The sequence below is a fragment of the Taudactylus pleione genome, unplaced genomic scaffold (assembly GCF_031769625.1).
Source record: "Taudactylus pleione unplaced genomic scaffold, aTauple2 ptg000587l, whole genome shotgun sequence".
NCBI classification, from domain to species: Eukaryota; Metazoa; Chordata; class Amphibia; order Anura; family Myobatrachidae; genus Taudactylus; species Taudactylus pleione.
Window position 1 is genome coordinate 2773554 of NW_028284989.1, and position 20461 is coordinate 2794014.

Sequence of the window (20461 nt, forward strand, 5' to 3'; positions counted from 1 at the left end):
GTTAGGTTCGAGTTTGCACGTGGAGTTCGGATTTTTCCCTCCAAAAAAACGGAACTCAGAACGAGGCAAAACGTCATCTTACATGGACGAACATCATCATTCCTGGACAAAAGACCAGGAATGATGATGTTCGTCCATGTAAGATGACGTTTTGCCTCGTTCTGAGTTCCGTTTTTTTGGAGGGAAAAATCCGAACTCCACGTGCAAACTCGAACCTATCCGAGCCTGCACATCCCTAGTGTAGATTTAGTGTTATTAGGGGTCTGCGATTTGTACCATTTATCTGTATTTATTCCAATCTCTAAATGAGGTTCTACATGTCTACAGCATAGTCTGTTTACTGGATCTATAGACTAATATTGTATGTATATTATTCTTTGTTTATTATCAAGCAGGAACTGGAGCTATACCATGTAGTACAATACATATGCTAACAAATAACAGCACTACTAAAACAACATGTTAGAAAATTAGGGAAAAAGTATATATTCAAAATATAAACAATTTATTTTTGTTAATCACTGTAATTATTTTCACTTTTTTTTTATTCTGCAAATTGATATTTGATTTAATTTTATGTATGATGTGTTTTACTTACTGCTTTAATTTGTATTGTATGTTTTATTATTGATGTATTATGTCTAGTTTTAGCATTGATTGTTGTAAACAGCTTTTGATTTTGCTATTTAAACATGAATCTCCTTTGTTTTTAGACTTTACATTTTGTTTATTAGTTAGACAGTCAGGGCTCTATGTATTGGGGGTAGAGCTTTTGCAGTGCTCTGTTATTTAACATAGATGGCACTATAAGTAGGAATTGTTTCTTTCTCCCATATATACGTTTTAGTTTATAGATGAGATTTGATTATATTGAATATATTGACAATTGTAAAATAACTTCAATCACATCTACTGGAATATGAATTTTAAAGAAGCAGAAACATTCATGAGGTAGGCAATTAACAGGTACAGTTGGTAGAAGAAATTGAAACAACATTTCAATCACACTTTCTAGATAAATATACTCTTTTTACTGTGTAGTACCACTCTTGCTACAACTCTACACTCGTAACAATATTATTATTATTACTATTTTATATAAAAAAAATTCCCAATAGGACTCAAAGTGCTTTTATTTTTGCAGATTAAAATGCACATAATACAAAATAAACAACCTAAGTATTAGCAGTCTACAAAAAAAAGTACTAAACATTTTTTTTTTTAAATGTTTGAATAAACAGATAAGTCTTGAGTTAGAGTTGCTAAATGCTCGAGTCCCAAATAAATTATAGGCTATTTTAGATGCTACTATTATTCCTTTATATGCTAATCAAGGTACCCGACCGAGAGCATAAGGAATTGAAATCTGCGATAAGTACTTTGGACTCTGGTTAGGAAGTGCTTTGAATAGCCATAAGCCAGTGAAGGGTGCAGATAATGGCTGGAAGTAGTAGTCTTGTTCTTTCTTTGATGGCGAGCTCCCCTCTTAAGAATCACTGTTTTATCAGGATTCAGTGTCAGCCAGCTGGCACTCATCCACTTTTAGAGTTCAGCCAGACAGCCATTAAATATTGGTATTTGGGTTCTCAGTACCTATAGCAAATGACAGGTAAATTTGAGTAGAGTATCCTGCATAGCAATGATAGAATTTCGGCATTATACCAGCCTTGTTAGTTGTATCTTCAGCTGATATTTCCTTGTCATCACCAGGTAAGTAAAATCTTAGCATTGAACACTGCTGCAAAGCATTACATCTCTTGTACTGCCTTACCTATGACTAGACAATCAAAATGTGAACATTGACATACTGTAGGTATCAGGCAACTGCATTTGAACTTAAGTGCATTATGATATTTTATTGCTGATAAATTGTCATAACTACTATTTACAGACTCTAGACTGAGTAAAGGCATGTTTTAATTAAGTTTGTATGTTGGTATGCCTTGCTTGTTTGTGTAAGGCCATCTTATTGCTTGACACTGTTGTGGGAGGGCTATCAATTATAGAGCACACATGACTTGTATCTGTATTTAAAAGTATAATTTCCTAGACTGGACAAAGCATAAATCTAAGTGCATAATTCAAAGTGTAAAAAGATTTTAAGCAACATTTTGGCATTACACTTGCGTTAAACAGAAGGAGAACAGAAGGAGAATAATCTATCAGCCATCTCTGCTTTAGAAGGACAACATTAATGCAATAAATGTGAGTTAGCTCTCCAAAGCAAACATCTGCTGTCTGCATAACCTGGTCACTCCACTTTGAACTCCATGCTTGGAAGCTGCAAGAACTTACCACCTTGCTTGAAAGAATTGTTCTGCCTTTTTGTCTTCATAAACATCACATTACATGTCTGTACCAATTCAATTTGCTTTTTAGTCTTGCCTCATATCCTCTCACATCTCACATTGTCTACTTTAGGATCTACTTCCTGCATCCATCACATTTCCATACTTACTTTATTCTGCTTAATAATAACCTTTTGTTGTGCTCACATATTTATCATCACTTTACTTTCACCTGCATTTCTGCAAATTTCCTGCACTATCTGCATCTCATACAGCATCAATTCCTACTTCATTTTTTCTCCCTCTCATTGACCATCTCTTCTTCAAACTTCCCCTTCACCAACCCCCAAGCAGCATTATCCTTCATTCTACTCCCTGTTCTATCTATATCCTTCCCCCCTAGTCTCCTCCACTTCCATCTCCCCATCTCTCTTCTCCTTTGTGTCCATTCCACCCCTCTGGTTCCCTCTTCTACCTCTCCCATTACTCCATTTTCATTAATTTTCTCCCCCACCATGATCCTGATACCCTGCCACTAAGCCCTGCTCCATCCATCCTCTCCATATCACCTCTCTTTACCTCTATGTGCAACACACCAAACTCCCTCCCTGCCCACCTGCAATTTCCCTTCCTAACTTGTGTGCCAGCATATCACTTCACTCTCTCCATCTCTTTCCTCCAAATTAATCTCACTTCCATGCTACAGCAGCCCTGATAATCTCATCCATATATCTTCCACAAACAGATCTGTCTGTAACAAACCGGTCCCCACCCATGACCTTTTCATCTCCAACTCCATTAATCTCCTATCCATCACCAAAACCTGAATTTCCCCCTCTGATACCACTTCTTATACAGCTCTCTCCTCTGGGGGCTTCATGTTCTCTAACACACCTTAGCCTGGAGATCGCTATGGTGGTGGTATTGGGGGACTTTTATCCTCCAGTTACTCCTTCCAGCTCTCTGAACTGTCCCACTCATTCCCTACTTTTGAGGTTCATGCTATTTGCCTCTTACAACTAGTTCACCCTCAAGTAGCTGTCATTTATCCACCCCCTCCTTGCCCAGACTGCCCCTCCTCATCCATCTCACCAACTCTGACATATTTCTCCTCTTTATCTAGAGAGGAAGTTATGGCCCTCATTTAGTCATCCCCCCATTCCACATCCCCTCTTGATCCTAGCTTCTCCGACCTCCTCCACTACCTCTCTCCTTCTGTTTGTTACCACCTTGCTCAAGTCATCAATTGCTTCCCCTCATCAGACACTGTCCCTTCTGTCTTCAAACATGCGCTTGTCTCCCCATTCTTAAAAAACCTACCCTTGATCCTAACACTTTCTCCAACTACCAATCCAGCTCTCTCCTCCATTTTGCCTCCAAACTCCTTGAGTATATTGATTGCAACCACCTGACCACCTTTCTTTCCTCCCACTCTCTGCTTGACACAGTCTAGGCTCCGTCCACTCTGCTGAAACTGCCCTCATGAAAGTCAACAATAACCTACTTGCTGCAAAATTAAAGAGCCACTAATCTATACTCATTCTTCTCAACCTCTCAGCTGCTTATGACATTGTAAACCACCCTCTCCTCATGCTAATCCTTCACTTTCTTTGTCTATGTGATACTGCTCTTGCATGACTGTCCTCTTACCTCTCTGACTATTCCTTCTCTGTCTCCTCTCATGACTCATCTTTCCCCCACACTTCCACTAATGGTAGGTATCCCCCAAAGTTCTTTTCTTGGACCTCTCCTATTCTCCCTCTATATGTCCTTTTCAGTTCATTTAGCCTCCAATATAATCTCTATGCTGATGATACTCAGATCTCCCCTCTTCTTCCCGGACCTCTCCCTCTCTCTTCCCACTCATATCTCCAACTATCTCTCTGCTATCTCTTCCTGGATGTCCCAGCACTTTCTGAAACATAACATGTTTAAGATTGAGCTGATCATCTTCCCACCCTCCTGCATAACCTCACTTACTACAATTTAATTATCTTTTGATAGTACAAACCTCTCCTCTAGACCCCAAGTGCACTGTCTTGGAATTATCAAGACCCACTTCTTCATCAGTCTTCCAGCTCTCATCCTAACCCAATCCTCCATGCTCCTTCCTCACTGTTTACCCCATATGTGTCACTCTTGTCTGTCTGCCCCTCCCCTTTAGAATGTAAGCTCTTATGACCAGGTCCCTCTTCCCTCTTGTGCTTCTCCTACTATTACTTATATTATCATTTACTCCTAACTCCTCACAATGGCAGCTAACACTTTGTTGCTTCTGAACTGCTGCTAATTTAAGTGTTATGATTGCTAATGCAGCAATGTTTATAACCTTTGTCCTTGTCCTGCATTGTTTTCTTTTGCACTTTGTAAGACACTGCAGAACCCTTGTAGTGCCATATAAATAAATAATAATAATAATAATAATAGATTAGAGCATGATGTCTACTTATTTCACCTACTGTACGTATTAAGAAAACGGGAAACAGGAAGCTATACTGGAAAACACCCCATCATTTAACGGTTTTAACATAAATGTGCATATTTTAATATCACTAGTAAATAATTATTTTTCATATTATTTTATTAGGTATCCAAATTATAAACAATGGAAGAATTAAACAAAACAATGGTTAAAGAATTTATACTGGTGGGATTTCCTGAACTCCACCAGTTCCAAATCTTACTTTTCATTGTTACACTACAGATGTATATTACTAGTATTACTGGAAACTTTGCAGTCATTGTTCTTGTTAAGGCTGGTCCCTCACTTCATTATCCAATGTATTATTTTATCTCTGTATTTGCAGCTATTGAAATTTTGTTTGTGTCTACTACCATTCCCAAACTTCTAGCGAATTTAATTGACAGTAGCAGGAAGATCTCTTTTATTGGATGCTTTGTACAGTTGCACACCTTCAATACACTTGGGATAACAGAATGTTATTTGCTGGCAGTTATGGCTTTTGACAGAGATTTGGCAATTAATCATCCTTTAAGGTATTCATCAATCATGAATCATTTGTTTGTTTGTCTTTCAGTGGTTCTGCCTTTCATCCTCAGTTGTATCATCAATTTATTTCCCACAATCTTCACAGCTGACTTAATATTCTGTGGACCTAATGAAATAAACCACTTTTTCTGTGATTTAGCCTCAGTACAGAACCTGGCTTGTTCTAATCCCATCATTAGTAAAATAGCGACCAGCATAGCAGCTTTTTCGGCAGGTCTTACTCCTTTCATCCTTATCATAGGATTCTACATTAACATCATTGTTGCAATCACCAAAATTAAGAGCGTGGAAGGAAAATACAAAGCATTCTCCACTTGCTCTTCCCATCTAACAGTGTCCTGCCTCTTCTATGGTTCGGTCATAATTGTCTACATAAACCCAAAAGGCAGTCAGTATGATAAGTTCCTTGCTCTTATGTATACGGTCATTGTCCCTATGTTAAACCCTTTCATTTATACATTAAGAAACAAGGATGTCAAGGAAGCTTTCTATAAGCTCATGTTGCACAAATTATAAGACTGATATGATCCAGGATGCATACATATTTTTGAAGGCTTGATGTAGGGTTCATTAAAAGATGCATGTTGTGTTTCCACAATATTGTGTTTTCACACTTGTAATTGGAGTTACACACATCTCAAGATACGTGCAACATCAAGTGTAGCACATATATGCATCCGAGACAAAGATGTATCAATCAATCATCATCATCAATAACTAAAAAATTGCAATTGTATATGTAGGTGCAAACTTGACAGGCTTGCTCAAATCCTTTTGTCTCTTCGTGTAATCCCAGACAGACTCAATGATGTTGAGATCAGGGCTCTGTAGGGGCCACATCATCACTTCCAGGACTCCTTGCACTTCTTTAGGCTGTAGATAGTTCTTAATGACATTGGCTGTATGTTTGGGGTCAATGTCCTGCTGCAAAATAAATGTGGAGCCAATCAGACACCTCCCCGATGGTATTGCAGGTTGGATAAGTACCTGCCTGTATTTTTCAGTATTGAAGACACCATTAATCATGACTAAATCCCCATCTCCATTTGCTGAAATGCAGCCCCAAAAATGCAAGGAACCTCCACCATGCTTCAGTGTTCCCTGCAGACGCTCATTATTGTACCGCTCTCTGGACGAAAAATAATGTATTTGCCTTTTCTGAAAGTTGATTAAAATAAATTCCACAGCCAGAGTGTGAATAATTTTTGACTCACCCTCATATATATTTATATAACAGTGTAACAACTTTGCACCAAGATGACACTTTACATCTAAACAAATGCACATGTGTACTCTAAGTAGCTATACTTCTTAAAGTATCACCTTGGAGAACATACAATATACATGTTAATGACATCAGTTATGCTATATGATTACTATGTTTCTATATTCCACACAAATGACTGAAATTTAGCATGTCTGTGATGGGATGTAGTTATGAGGCATCAATACCAACATTAAAATCCCAGCAAGGGATTTAAGATAGGCATTGAAATACCGACACCTATATTAATCCCGACCCCAAGATGCCGAGGACGCCAGCCAGAATGAGGTAAGTCTGGGGCACCCTTAGCATAAGGGGTGGTGGGGCAAAGGTTAAGGTTAGGGAGTCTAGCAGGGTTAGGCTTGGGGAGGAGATTAGGGTTAGGCACCCCTAGGGGGGAGGGTTAGGGTTAGGCACCCACCAGTTGGAGGTTAGGGAGTGGTATCAGGGGGTTAGGGTTAGGCACTAGGGGGGAAGGTTAGGGTATGGCACCACTAAGGGAGGGCTATTCAGCAGCCAGGACTTCATAACCATTCCGTCTGTGATATTACACTTGCAAAGGAAACTTTGTTGTTTGAAGCTGGTAGGATTATAAACATATCAGTAAGAAGAAGGATATACAGAACACTCTCATGGAATGTGTATTTAATGGGAAATTGTCATCTAAACACACTTTGGGGGAGATACACTAAGCCTTGGAGAGTGATAAAGTAGAGAGTGATAAAGTACCAACCAAACAGCTCCTAACTGTCATTTTTCAAATACAGCCTGTAAACTGATGGTTAGGAGCAGATTGTTTGGTACTTTATCACTCTCCACTATCACTTTCCAAGGCTTAGTGCATCTCCCCCTGTATGTCCATTCATTTTTCTATTAAATATATCTGTTTATAGTCTATTTACATGATGCAGTGTCACTGGAGATGGTAGGGGGCACATGTACACATACTATATGGGATGTATGACTGTATGGTATCCTGCATCATGGCATTCCGAAGGTAATTAATTATCAGGGGTTAGGGGAGGGTTAGGTGTAGGGTTAGAGGTTAGGGTTAGGTACTAGGGGGATGGTTAGGAACTAAGGGGAGGAGGATTAGATTTATGGTGCGGGGAGGGAGGGTTAGGTTTAGGCTGTGGGGAGGGAGGGTTAGGTTTAGGCTGTGGGGAGAGGGTTAGATTTAGTCTGCAGGGGAGAGGGTTAGGTCAGGCTGCAGAGAGGAAGGGTTAGCTTTAGGGATAAGGGTATGGCTAGGAACTAGATGACAAGTGTCAATATCTTAACCCTGTCGGGATGCTGGCATCGGGATTCTGACTGCCGGGATCCTGTACCCAAACCTTACTGATGGATACAGCTGCATGGATCTGCATGTGGGCATCTTGAGTAGAACTCAAATGCAACAATTAGATTTTATTATGTAAAATAGGAAATTACCCATGCGTACAGTAGGTGCACACAGTTACTCATGTGATAAAAATATTCACAAATGCAAAATGTTACATATTAAAGACCTTTCCAATGGCTTCCAAGACATAAAAGTGGCTCAAGCAGTATTTTACAAATGGTAAAAAGTTTAATTTAATAAGGGTTGTCTGAGGCCCTGTTTCAGTAAGGATCTCTATTGCGATCACAGTAACGATTATGCTCGCAGTCTCACTGTGAAGATATGCTAATGATTGCAATTGCAATGCCATCACAACCTAACATAAGGACGCCCACTTTACCTTTCACACATCTGTAATACTTTGCTAGTCAGCAAACCATTGGTGACATCGAGTACAATCAGAGCCTTACGCACACTTGCACCAGGTCTGGATTTGCTAACCTCATCACACGCAGTGAAAGCCCAAGCTGTGTATGGCATTGCAGTGGCTAATATATGGATGCCCCTGTAATGGCATTCAAACGCACTGGCAATCCTGCGTTTTTCTGCCCACTCCCCTTTCACCACCCCCAAATGCTCACAGCCTGTCACTCACTCTGCGATGGATTCTTGTGTGCATGCATAATCGCAGTGTGCAGCGCACAAACAGTGCGGCTTATACGCATGTGCAATGGCTAACAATTGCTCAATCTGTGTACGTGGTTTCATTTGTGATCGCTGCTGAATCAGGCCCTATTTCCCCACTGGCACTGTTCTCCTCCGCATGTGGCCTCGCGCGCTCTCCGCTGCAGCTGATGAGGTCACCAGCATGCATCAGGCAGTGCAGGCCAGCCTTTGAGGTGCTTATATAGGCAGGCTGGGTCAGACCATGCACACAAAACCCACAATGTCTACCTGGGACTTATGTCCTGGAAAATACCCTGGTCAATAGCATGGGTGCCGACCCAGGAATGTGTTCCCGGTTTGGTGCCTTTCAGACATACAATAAGCGAGACCCGGGTAGTTTGGCCAAGCCTCGGCAAAAACCCAGGAACCTTGCTGTGTCCCAGAGGGGTATTAGTCACATCTCTTATTATATTGTTTGTGTAAATAAAATGGTATTTTTTTAATATTGGTGTTTTGAGGTTTCTTTGGTACCCTGCCCTATATCCAATACTATCTCTCTTTTTCCATTCACCTGAATCAAAATCACTGAGAACTTTCTTAATATAAGAAACTTATCTGAAACAATGGACAGGTGTCTAAAAATTTGCAAACCACTCTTTAGAAACCATATGCAAATAAGCAAACTTTGTTTTACAGTAATTATCTATAATTTATCTCCCAAACAGTAATATTTTATCAGTAAACAGAAAAAAACATTCTCTATTTTGTTACTTTAATGAATAATTACTAGGTGTTGATATAATTAATATGTACAGTAACAGCCATATCACTGTCAGATAAACAAAAATTGTTGATTATACAGTATAGGTCAAAAAGTCTTTTAAATTAGTCTGTCAGATGTGGATTAGCAATTTGCCATTAATTTGACAAATTATGTTTAATTATTGAAGTTTTAATATTCAATTCAGGTTTAAACAGTATAATATAGCATTTGGGAAGAAATATGAATCCCAGTAATCCAGAACTAGACGCAAGGATAGCAAATATCTCCACAGCCACAACGTATTTCCCTCTGCTGCTCAGGTAAGCTGGGATAAATGAGATCCAGACACTGCAGAACACCAGCATACTGAAAGTAATGAATTTGGCCTCATTGAACATATCCGGTAAATCCCTAGCTAAGAAAGCAATGATGAAACTGACAATGGCCAGGAATCCCATATATCCGAGAACACAATACAATCCAGCCATGGAACCCTCATTACATTCTGCCAATATCTTTCCAACTTCATCCTCCATGTTATAATTAGGGAACGGGGGGGATGTTACCAACCATACAGAACATATTACAATTTGTAAAACCGTGCAGATAAGTACAAAATAATTAGACAATTTGAGTCCAACCAAGCGGTTTAATTTGCTTTCCGGTCTAGTGGCGTTAAAGGCAATGATGACAGTTATGGTTTTGGCCAAGATGGAGGAGACAGCTATTGAGAATATGATTCCAAAAACCATTTGCCTAAGAAGACAAGTCACATGAACAGGATGTCCTATGAATATTAGCGTGCAGAGAAAACACAACTTTAGAGATGCAAGCAGTATATAGCTGAGGTCTTGGTTATTAGCTTTAACTACTGGAGTGTTTTTGTATTTAATAAAAGTTATCATAACTAAGCAATTGAACAGAAATAGTATAACTGATACAAGAGCCAGAGACATTCCAAGTGGTTCTTCATAAGATAAATATACTATAATCTTTGGGATGCACATGTTTTTTTGTGCATTATGCCATTCATGTCTTGAGCATTTGATACATGTCTCCATATCTGAAATGAAAGTATGAATAATAATAATAATAATAATAATAATAATATTACATTATATCTACTAGGATTTAGAGATGTGCAGGTATGGTTCTCAGAGAACCGACAACAACTGAATTTAGGGGTTCTGAATCAAAGCTAGTCTGAGTTCAGATTCATTTTGGGGTACTGAGTCCAGCCGAGTCCCAGTTCAGATCTTCCCTCGGTTCAGAACTCAGATTTAAAAACCAAACTCGGGTTTTGGATTACAGTACATGCTAACAGGTCAAAAAGCTGTTTTAAAAAAAAAAAAATGTAAATACAGATCCAAAATCAAAACACAAAGATGAATCCAGATCCAAAACTAAAACACGGGGCACAGCGCACATCTCTACTAGGTTTACAGGGGCACACAGCAAAAGGAAGACTTAAGATGGCATAGCATTAGCCATATCTACTTAGATAGCTGATAGTAATTAATATACAATAAATATGAAAAGTGCTAATGCTTATTGTGTCATTTGTCACAATGTCAGCAAATACATGCCCAACACATATCATCATGAACAAACAAAAGAAAGAACATTTCAAGCAGTCAAATAAACATGTGTTATTTCTACTAAGTCTTGATTTAACATTTAGTAACTAGGGTATATTAGGGATGTAAAGGAGAGAATAAAATAAAGGAGAGGTGCTGTAGGAAAAACTGTCAGCTAATTCTATCCACAGAAGAACAGCTACTGTAGCAAAAATGTGGGGTTCTTGAATTGACAATAAACCATTGCTCCCATATTCGGTTGAACGTATCTTTGTGATTGTGGTAAGTTTGGTCATTTTCTCTTACATAATGGAATGAAAATGGATTTATTCCAGATTTATTGCAGATTTGTTGGCAACGCTAAAAATTTATATAAAAATATCTAAATTCTAAATTAAAAAGAGCAAAATCATTGGCATTGTGAAGGTGCTTCTCCCTATCTGAGCATTGTTTACAATACTAATGTCCCTTTTATCCTTTTTTATATCATTATGTAATGATTAAAAATAAAATATGGATATTTTAGAAAAGTTTCTCTTGTTTAGATTATTTTGAATGATTGAATCACATATGTGCTTTTGAAAATTTACTAGAATGTTAAATCTATCTGGCTTCCTTCAGTGGAAGCACTGATCAACAAAGATTAGTTTACATTGGTCTACACATAATACATATCTGTTTTGCTCTTGGCCTTGGCTATATTTTTCAGAGACAGCAACAGTATGTGTATTATGCAATGAAAAGAAACAACTAGGGGGAAGAGCTATCAAATTGCAACTTTGTTAAAACAATGTAATTGCCCAACAGTGCTTCAATACATACACCCCACTTTATTAAAAATCAATATTTACTTCATATGAGTTTGTGCTAATATAGATTACTGAATAAAATTATTTTCAATAGGCAATGACTTTTCAATGGGGGCTAAAAGTTCATTGAAATGTATTACCTATATAAATGAATAGGAAAATCTTGAACAATTGCAAGCAATGTTTGCATGCTAGCCACTTTTGAATGACTCAAGCTCATTTAAACAATGTAGTAGTAATACACATAACTATACTCTAGTGGAAATGTTCCATTATGCACTATAGCTGGGGCTTGTAGTTTCACAAGTGTCCATCACTGATAACCAGGATTTGCTGGACCTTAAAGTTTTCGAATAAAATTACCTTTCTTTTTAACTTTTTTTTATAATATAACTTTTTGTTTATTTTTGTTCCCTTTTATTTAAATTTTCAGTACATTTCTATGAGATTTCTATGTCTATTGATATGCATAGTCCATTGAAATGGAAATAAAACTCACACATTTCCCTGGTTTTCAGATAATACTGGTTGTAGGAAACCAGCAATATTTTTTTGGGAGATCTTCATGGTGGTTTTGTACATCATCCTTCACTTCACAATGCCAAAATTGATTATTTATATGATTGTGAGATGCTTGTTGAATACTTTTTATTGTATTTTGAGGTTTTAAAAAGTGAAATATACAAAGTGATTTTCTTTTAGTAGATTTTTTTGCTTCTGTAGATGTAGATTCTTCTACTCACCTTAGAAATACTTTTTTTTCACTGTTTAGTTGATTAACAAATTGGAAATTGCAAATGTTATGTACAGAACATCTTTAAAGATTTGATAAACAATGATTCTATAGCAGTGATTGTACACCATAATCCTCAAGTACCAACAACAGTTCATGATTTGAAGATTTCTTGCATCATGCACAGGTGAGTAAATGTATTTTGCTCAGTCAGTAATTATCCGTCCTGCTTCCACAGACAGAAATCCTCAAAACGTGACCTGTTGGGGATACTTGAGGAATGTGTATGAGGACCCCTGGTCTCAAGGCCACCATCAGAGGGGGACAGTTGGGATTATTGTCCCAGGCCCAGACACTCTAACAGAGAAGGGATCCTCAGCCCGCTCCTACCACCCACATGCTGCCATAACTGTCAGTGCAAGTGAAAGGGGCTTCTGCTACAAGGTGAAAGGGGCCCCCCTGTCCTATTCCTGCCCACCAACATTACTGCCAGTGCAAATTAATGGGCCCCCCTAACCCTAATGCTACTGCCTCATCCCCAAGGTGAAAGGAGCCCACCACCCACCATGAAAGAGATGCCTGTCTGCCCCCTCTGCTGATGTAAAATAAACTTTTTTATCCATGATGTCATCACACTCCACTGGAGGAGAGAGGAGCCATGGTACCTATGGATCAGCAGCCTGGAGCAGAAGAAGGGTAAGAAGATTCATATGCTGCCTCTGGCTGAGGCAGAAGGGGGCTGGAACAAAACTGTGTGCAGTGCTGCAGAGAGTGAGGCAGGAGGGGGCTGCAAATATCAGAGGGCAGGGCTGGAGAGACTGAGCATAACTGTGTTTACTCACATAGGCTATACAGACTTAGTCAAACTATATATATATATATATATATATATATATATATGTTTGGAGGCACGTCATTGGCACCTAGCAGCAGCAGACCAGGCACACATGCTGCATGTACAGATGCAGTTGCATATCGATATACAGGGCCGTAAGGAGGGGTGGGTGGCCAGTGTGGCCGCACAAGGTGTGACAGCCTGGGGGCAGTACTGACTGTACGTCATGGTTTCTGTACTATGTGGGAAGGAGGGGAGGGCCCTGCCTATTTTGTCAGTCCCAGGCCCCACAATTTCTGATGGCAGCCCTGTCTGGTCTGTATCATTGTACTGTATGAATTTTAGCAAAAATAATGAGATTAAGTGAAATTAGCAATTACTATTTTCTTGTTAGATTTTTTTAACTCTTCTGTATGTAATTGACCGGTCTATGGGCCTGATTCCGAGATGTATGCTAACCTGAGGATAATGATGTTGAGAGGACTGTATCTGTGCAGGAGCCATTTTGCGCATGTTCCGTGGGGTTGGGTGTGGGAGACCGGCAGTTGGGATGCCAGCTGTCAAGATACTGACAGCAGCATCCCAATGCTCAGAATCACAACAGGGGCTAGGTAAGTATCGTCACCCTCCCCCCTTCACCCCCTAAACATCCCTTCCTGCATCTTAAACCTAACCCTCCCTACACCGCATCCTAACTCTCCTGGTTAGAGCCTAAACCTAACCCTCCCCCCTTAGTGCCTAACCCTAACTCTCCCCCCTTAGTGCCTAATCCTAACCCCCCCATTGGTGCCTAACCCAACTGGGTGGGTGCCTTACCCTAACCTCCCACCCCCCGCAGCCTAACTCTAACCCCCCATGGTGCCTAAATCTAACCCCTCCCCCCATGGCTTACAACTAACCTGGCACTCCATACTTATGATCGGGATGCTGGCTGTTGGGATTCCAGCATTGGCATCTCAACTGATGTCAGGATTCAGCATTCCGATGCTGGGATTTCAACAGCCGGCATTCCAATTGTAAGTAAATTCACTACATCCCATTCCTTAAGAGTCCTGTGATCTAGCTCACAACACCCCCCTAAGCAGGAGCATGATTGATTGGCAGTGTTTGGAGGTTTAAAGCAAGAATGTGCCTGGTCACCATTCCCGGAAATTGGGACATATCGTCTCTGGTTTCCGGGAGGATGAGGCCAGGGGCTGCATTGGTGACTGCAGATTCCTGGCCCCTTAAGAGACCAGCACCCAGTCAGGCTACAGGAAGCTTCACCTCCTACAGCCTGACCAGGGGAGCAACCGGTCAAAATGGTGATTCCAGCCTGCGACGACAGTCGCAGTGCTGGGTTTGCAAATGCAGCATGGAGGTGTCTGACATCTCCTTTTGCATTTGCATCTGAGATGGATGAATGTGCTCAGCTGCTTGTGTATGGCTCTGGAAATCCGTCCATCTCAGAATTAGGCCCTATGTCATTAAGATCTATGTACCTTATTTTGGCCTTAATTAAAACTTGGAATTTTATGGATTATGTATCATAGATAAGGAAATGCTATAATAGTCTGTGGTTAGCGTTCCTACTTTGCAATATTGGTGACACAGGTTTGAGTTTACCTTGGACATTATATGCATGTTTATGAAATACATACTACATGTTTACCTGGGTTTTGTCCACATGCTCCGGTTTAGTCCTAAAAACATAGATTAATAAGTCTCTGAAGAAATGAACCCATGTGTATGTGCTTCTGTAGTAGACAATTTAGATCATTAGCTCCAATGTTATAAATGAACATTCTATGTAAAACACTTTATAACATGAAGGTGCTATATAAATAGAGGAGAGCATGAATAATGTTACCTGTATGGTTGGAAATCTCACCATCTGGGCAGGGAACACAATCATAACAGCAGGAAGAATGTGACAATCGAGATGATTTTCTGGAGCCAGAGAGACAAATTTCACTACACGCTGAGTCCGGAGTCTCTGTTATTAAAGCACATTTCTTAGTTATATTTCTAAAAATATTTGAAATAAAAGTTAAAAAAACATTTTTTAATAATGAAAATGCAAGAACAAGCCTCTGCAGCACATCCCCTTCCTGTAATGCCATTCTTAGTGTCTCTGCAGCACATCTCCCTTCCTGTAATACCATTCGTAGTGTCTCTGCAGCACATTTCCCATCCTGTAATGCTATTGGGATGCTGGTATTAAAATTCCGGCACCAGAATCCCGACACCTGTCAGAATCCCGGCACCAGCATCACAACCACCAGCATCCTGAAGGTAAGTATTGGGGTTAAGGGGAGGGTTAGTGTTTTGGGTTAGGTACTCAGAGGATGGTTATGGTTAAACTGTGGGAGGGAGGGTTAGGCTGCAGGGATGGAGGGTTAGGTTTAGGCTGCAGACAGAGAGGGTTAGGGTTAGGTTTAGGGTTAGGGGTAGGGTTAGAAACTTACTGACAGGTGTCGGTATCGTAACCATGTCGGGATGCTGGCATCGGGATTCTGACTGCCGGGATCACAAGCGTCGGCATCCCGTACCCAAACCTTACTGATGGTTGCAGCTACATGGATCTAAATGTGGGAATCTTGAGTAGAACTCAAATGCAAAAAATAGATTTTATTATGTGAAATAGGAAATTACCCATGAGTACAGTAGGTGCACATAGTTACTCACGTAATAAAAATATTCACACATGTAAAATAATGCATATTCAAGACCTTTCCAATGGTTCCCAAGACATAAAAATGGCTGAAGCAGTATTTTACAAATGGTAAAAAGTGTAATTTAATGATAAAGTTTGTCTGAGACTGTTGGTGACAGAAATGTGCAGTTCGGTTCTCCAGAAATCTGAATCCATGCGAATGTCATTAATCCAAACAGATGCGAGTTGCAGTTCTGATTCATAAGGAGATCCGGACAGATCCGAATCACCTGGTTTTGAATTCGATTTTAAATCCGAATTTTCAGCTTTTGGATTGTAAAAATGATATTATTTTAGCTGTATTTAAATACTTTTTAGTAAAAAAACGCAGATCCGAAACCAAAACACTTGAGGGTGGTTTTGAAACACTAAAACACGAAGATGAATCCAGACCCAAAACCAAAACAAAGGGGTCAGCGCACATCTCTAGTTTCAAGTCACATCTGCAGCTGCATAAAAGTATGTGCAGACTGAATGTACTGTGGGAGCTTCCTAAGAGCTGATTCAGAGGTGGACACGGCCGAGGCTGTGTCTATTGCTGCAGTCATGCCTGTGTCTTTATGCTAAAGCTGTGACTGATTCTGTTTATAATGAGATGTCCACTTGTAGTGTTGCTAACCTGTCTTGGTGTGTCTTCAGGTGCACCATCAGTGCACCACCAAAACTTGCACCAGCCCTACGGCAGGTGCAATTTTTCCATTTTAAGATGGAGTCCTTTGTCAGCACTACTGTGTGTTATGACACAGCTACTGTCAGAGACACTCCCACATCTGGCTAGCCATCCCCTGCTACCCCCCAGGATCTATCAACTGAAATCCATGTCTCTTGCACCCAAATTCATTCTGTGTCTCCTGGTGGTTATCATCTTAATGCAAATACTGTTTAACTCAGACACATGCACATTACTTCCAACATGGGTCACCTGTGTCCAGATCAGCATAGCATGCAGCTAGCATACCCCTCTGAATCAGACCCCTACTGTGATCCTGCAGCCAAATAAGTGCAATTTGAAAACATACTGTACTGTGCATTTGTGAAAATAAAAATATACTGCAAAAATGTATTTTTATCTGTAAAAACTTTATTAAATTGACAATTCCTTCCACAACTTACACAAAGTAAAATCAAATTAGTAAAGCTTTTGCTGCATTTATTGTATATTACTAATAAAATAATTCACTTATTGACATTTGGCATAGTTCTTCCATGTAACTTCTAATTATTACTTTTTTTAAATATATTTTCAATTATGCTTAACTAGCTCACTACGAAAATTAGAGATGTGTGGTTCGGTTCTCCAGAAATCTGAATACACCCGCATTTTGAGAATCTGGACAGATCCCAAGGAGATTCGGATAAATCAGAGTTGCAGTTCTGATTTTCCAGCATTTTAGAATTTGGATTTTAAATCTGAATTTCTGATTTTGGATTGTAAAAATTATAGAATTTTAGCTGTTTTTAAAAATGTTCTATAATAAAAAAAAAATACAGATCCAAAACCAAAATAAAGATGAATATAAATACAAAACCAAAACATCAGGGTCAGCGCACATCTCTAATGAAAATAAGACCTCAATTGTTGTTCCTACCTGCTTTGTCTGTGTACAGTAATTATCCTGAATAATACAGGAATTACACAAGAAAACAGAAATTAATAATACAGGACCTAGATATAAAAATGCAGTTAGCTCAGGATCTAGTAAATGAAGAGAGACACATTAAAGTTCTTATTAATAACAGTTAACGTATTGAAGGCAAAATATTGTTCATTAATTATTGTTAATTAATGTAAAGACAATACTCTTTTCTTGCTTTTACCATGCAAAGAGCAATCATATCAGGGATGAGTTTGGGAATATATATTGTGGTAAAAATTTAACTATTGTATCATCTGACAAACAAGATAAACTCGCTTTAAGAATTCTTAAAAAACAAATAAACTAAAAGCAGTAGTAAATTCTGCAACAATGCCATATAAGGGATTTTATTTGATATATATGTTCTTTTCATAATCATCTTTGGCAGCTATCAGACACCTTCAATATTCTTCTAAATTAGTAATAGTAACCTGATTGAATCTTGGGCTCCATCTGATTTCTGTTTCATTAACCATCAACTGATCTAGGGATCTTGGTTTATATTGTCCGATTTTGATGGGATGAAGGGTTTGATCAGGATACACAATCCAGTTCAAAATGTCAAAATCTGATTGTATGTCTCCACACTCATCAAATCGCACCTCGGTTCCTGCACTATTTGTAAAATAGACAGTCTTCAAGTATTTATAGATCTAGCAAAAAACAAACAAACAATACAAATGTAGTTTGGAAAGCATAAAATAATTTTACTACAAACATTTGCTGATACAGGGAATATGGCATTGTGCAATGTTCAAACTAAATTAAAATTGAAACTAAAATAACTAAATTAATATTAAATGTTTTATTGCTGTGTTATTGTGTAACACAATAAAGGTCATTGTTAATTACAGTTTAGTCTTGTTATTCAACGTCTGTCCATTTTCATACTGATGGACATGTATAACATTCAGTCATGTCATAGGGGAGTGTCTACTGGTCAGTGATGCTATTAGTGATGGCCGGTCTTCATGGAAGGAGGCTGTCTTAGTTAATGAGATGCCTGTTTTTGTCCAGAGGGAAGATAATTGAATAATTCACTTTTTGTTGCTGTCATAGGAATCAGTGGGTTTTTGCATAGATCTGAATGGGCATTTTTCTCCTAAACATATCAGATTGGAAAAATTTGTATACAAATATTTGATTACATCCAAGCAGGATTTTGAACAATGAAGGAATTACTAAACATTTATATTAGTATTTGACTGTCATCCACATGAATTATGGCAACACTAGGGTGAAACTAAACTGCAATATATATTATCCTAATTATCTAGTGTTATGCCTGATATTTCTAAGTACATGCTGTTATCACACACTTGATTTTATTTGGGTTGTTGATACTTTGTCTATTGTTGCAATAAGTGCCATTAAATGCCTTTCAGATTAATTATTTTTTTGAGACATTGCAAATACTGTACAAATCTATCTTGTAGATATCATTACAATGTGTGCAATTCAGTGCCCTTGGGATTCATTATTTATGAGACACATTCCAAATAGAATTCTATATTGTGAATTATTTATATTATACTTACCTCCATACTTACCATACCTAATTCAGGTCTGTGTTGTACATGAATCTTTAGCTTTCTTATCCATCATTCAATGCCATTGGCAAACGGTGAAAAGCAGAAATGACAATTCTTCCCCATATGGCCCCTATCTATTTCTCACTGTGCCTTCTATAAGATAGTACAAATGCACAGATGAGTCTCTCATCCAGCATTCACTACTATAGGCAAATGGTGGAAGGCACAAGTCACAGGACACAATCTACTATGCTCTCTGTTTTCTTATCGTATATACATACAACTATCACAACTCCTGTTAACTTTCTCCATGACATATAGAGGACAGCAGAAGTTGCAACACCCCTTTTTATATTACAATATGGTCTCCCTATCCATGGTTACATTTATGCATTAGATGTAAAGGGATTTACCTCTCCCATAAAACACAGACTTGTCCTTGCCACTTTCCATAAACATAAGGCTGTCATAGCGGCATTGCAAGAATGTAATTGTCTTCATTAGCTCCACATATGTTTACTAGCAATTAATACCACTCATCTTATAACACTAGTGACCCTTTTAAGAGAAATTGAGCATCATTATTTTTAAAGTTTCATAAAAAAGGTCAAGTTCTGAGATTGACTGACCTACTTAAATGATACTGCGGTCGCTCTAGTTACATTATACACCCCAAATCCTAGACAAATTATTTTTATACAAGCTATCTGTATGGAAATTTTAAAATTTAGATATTACCACTTTATCATAAGATTTAAATCAGGTATTGGATACTAAATTAAATACATTTCATCCTCACAGTAAGCATCATAATACATAAATTGAGACTTTTGTCATAAACTGTTAGTAGAATTTAATCTGGATGATGTTTGGAGCATCCATTCTCCTGGGGAGCAGGATTATACTTTTTATCCTCTAAACACAACACATATTCATGCATTGATTTAGTTTTTATTGTTTTATTTTCAGATAAATAGACTTTATAAAGCTCAAAGTTAATGAAAGTCCTCCCTATCACCTGGTCTGACCATGCTCCTTTACTCTGGGTCTATATGAACCTACACCAATCTGCTATCCCTCCCTGACTTGGAGTCTGTGCAAATGTATTGACCTCTTTGGAGATGACCTTGGAAGAAGGTTTGGGAAGTTACTTAGACACTAATCACACGGATGACACCTGTAGTCCTTCTGTGTGCCTTTTAGGCAGTACTAAGATTTGCAATTATCCAGACCAGGCCTCATCTTAACGAACAACTTTGGCAGGACAGTCCTGATGTGAGCATGAAATTACTTTTATTTACAGATTCAGAGACAGATATATTGCTTTAAGT

At 38.6% G+C, this 20461-nt stretch overlaps 2 protein-coding genes across 2 annotated transcripts in view; one reads left to right on the plus strand and one right to left on the minus strand.

The window, feature by feature from the left end:
- Positions 1-4893: 4893 nt before the first annotated feature.
- Positions 4894-5814, plus strand: LOC148481267 (olfactory receptor 1M1-like). The gene has a single exon (XM_088453724.1). The coding sequence runs from the start codon at positions 4894-4896 to the stop codon at positions 5812-5814; it is 921 nt and encodes a 306-aa protein (XP_088309850.1).
- Positions 5815-9347: 3533 nt separating this feature from the next.
- LOC148481268 (vomeronasal type-2 receptor 26-like) overlaps positions 9348-20461 on the minus strand; it is a 34432-nt gene continuing 23318 nt past the window's right edge. The window contains exons 3-5 of the mRNA XM_088453760.1: positions 18030-18251; positions 15116-15239; positions 9348-10375 (exon numbers count right to left, since the gene is read on the minus strand). Coding sequence (XP_088309886.1) covers positions 9468-10375; positions 15116-15239; positions 18030-18251 — 1254 coding nt within the window. The 3' untranslated portion in view covers positions 9348-9467. The remainder of the gene's footprint in view (positions 10376-15115; positions 15240-18029; positions 18252-20461) is intronic.

What these genes read in the sequence shown, in the direction of transcription:
- LOC148481267 (XM_088453724.1), top strand. Translation starts at nt 4,894, where the DNA reads ATGGAAGAATTAAACAAAACAATGGTTAAAGAATTTATACTGGTGGGA.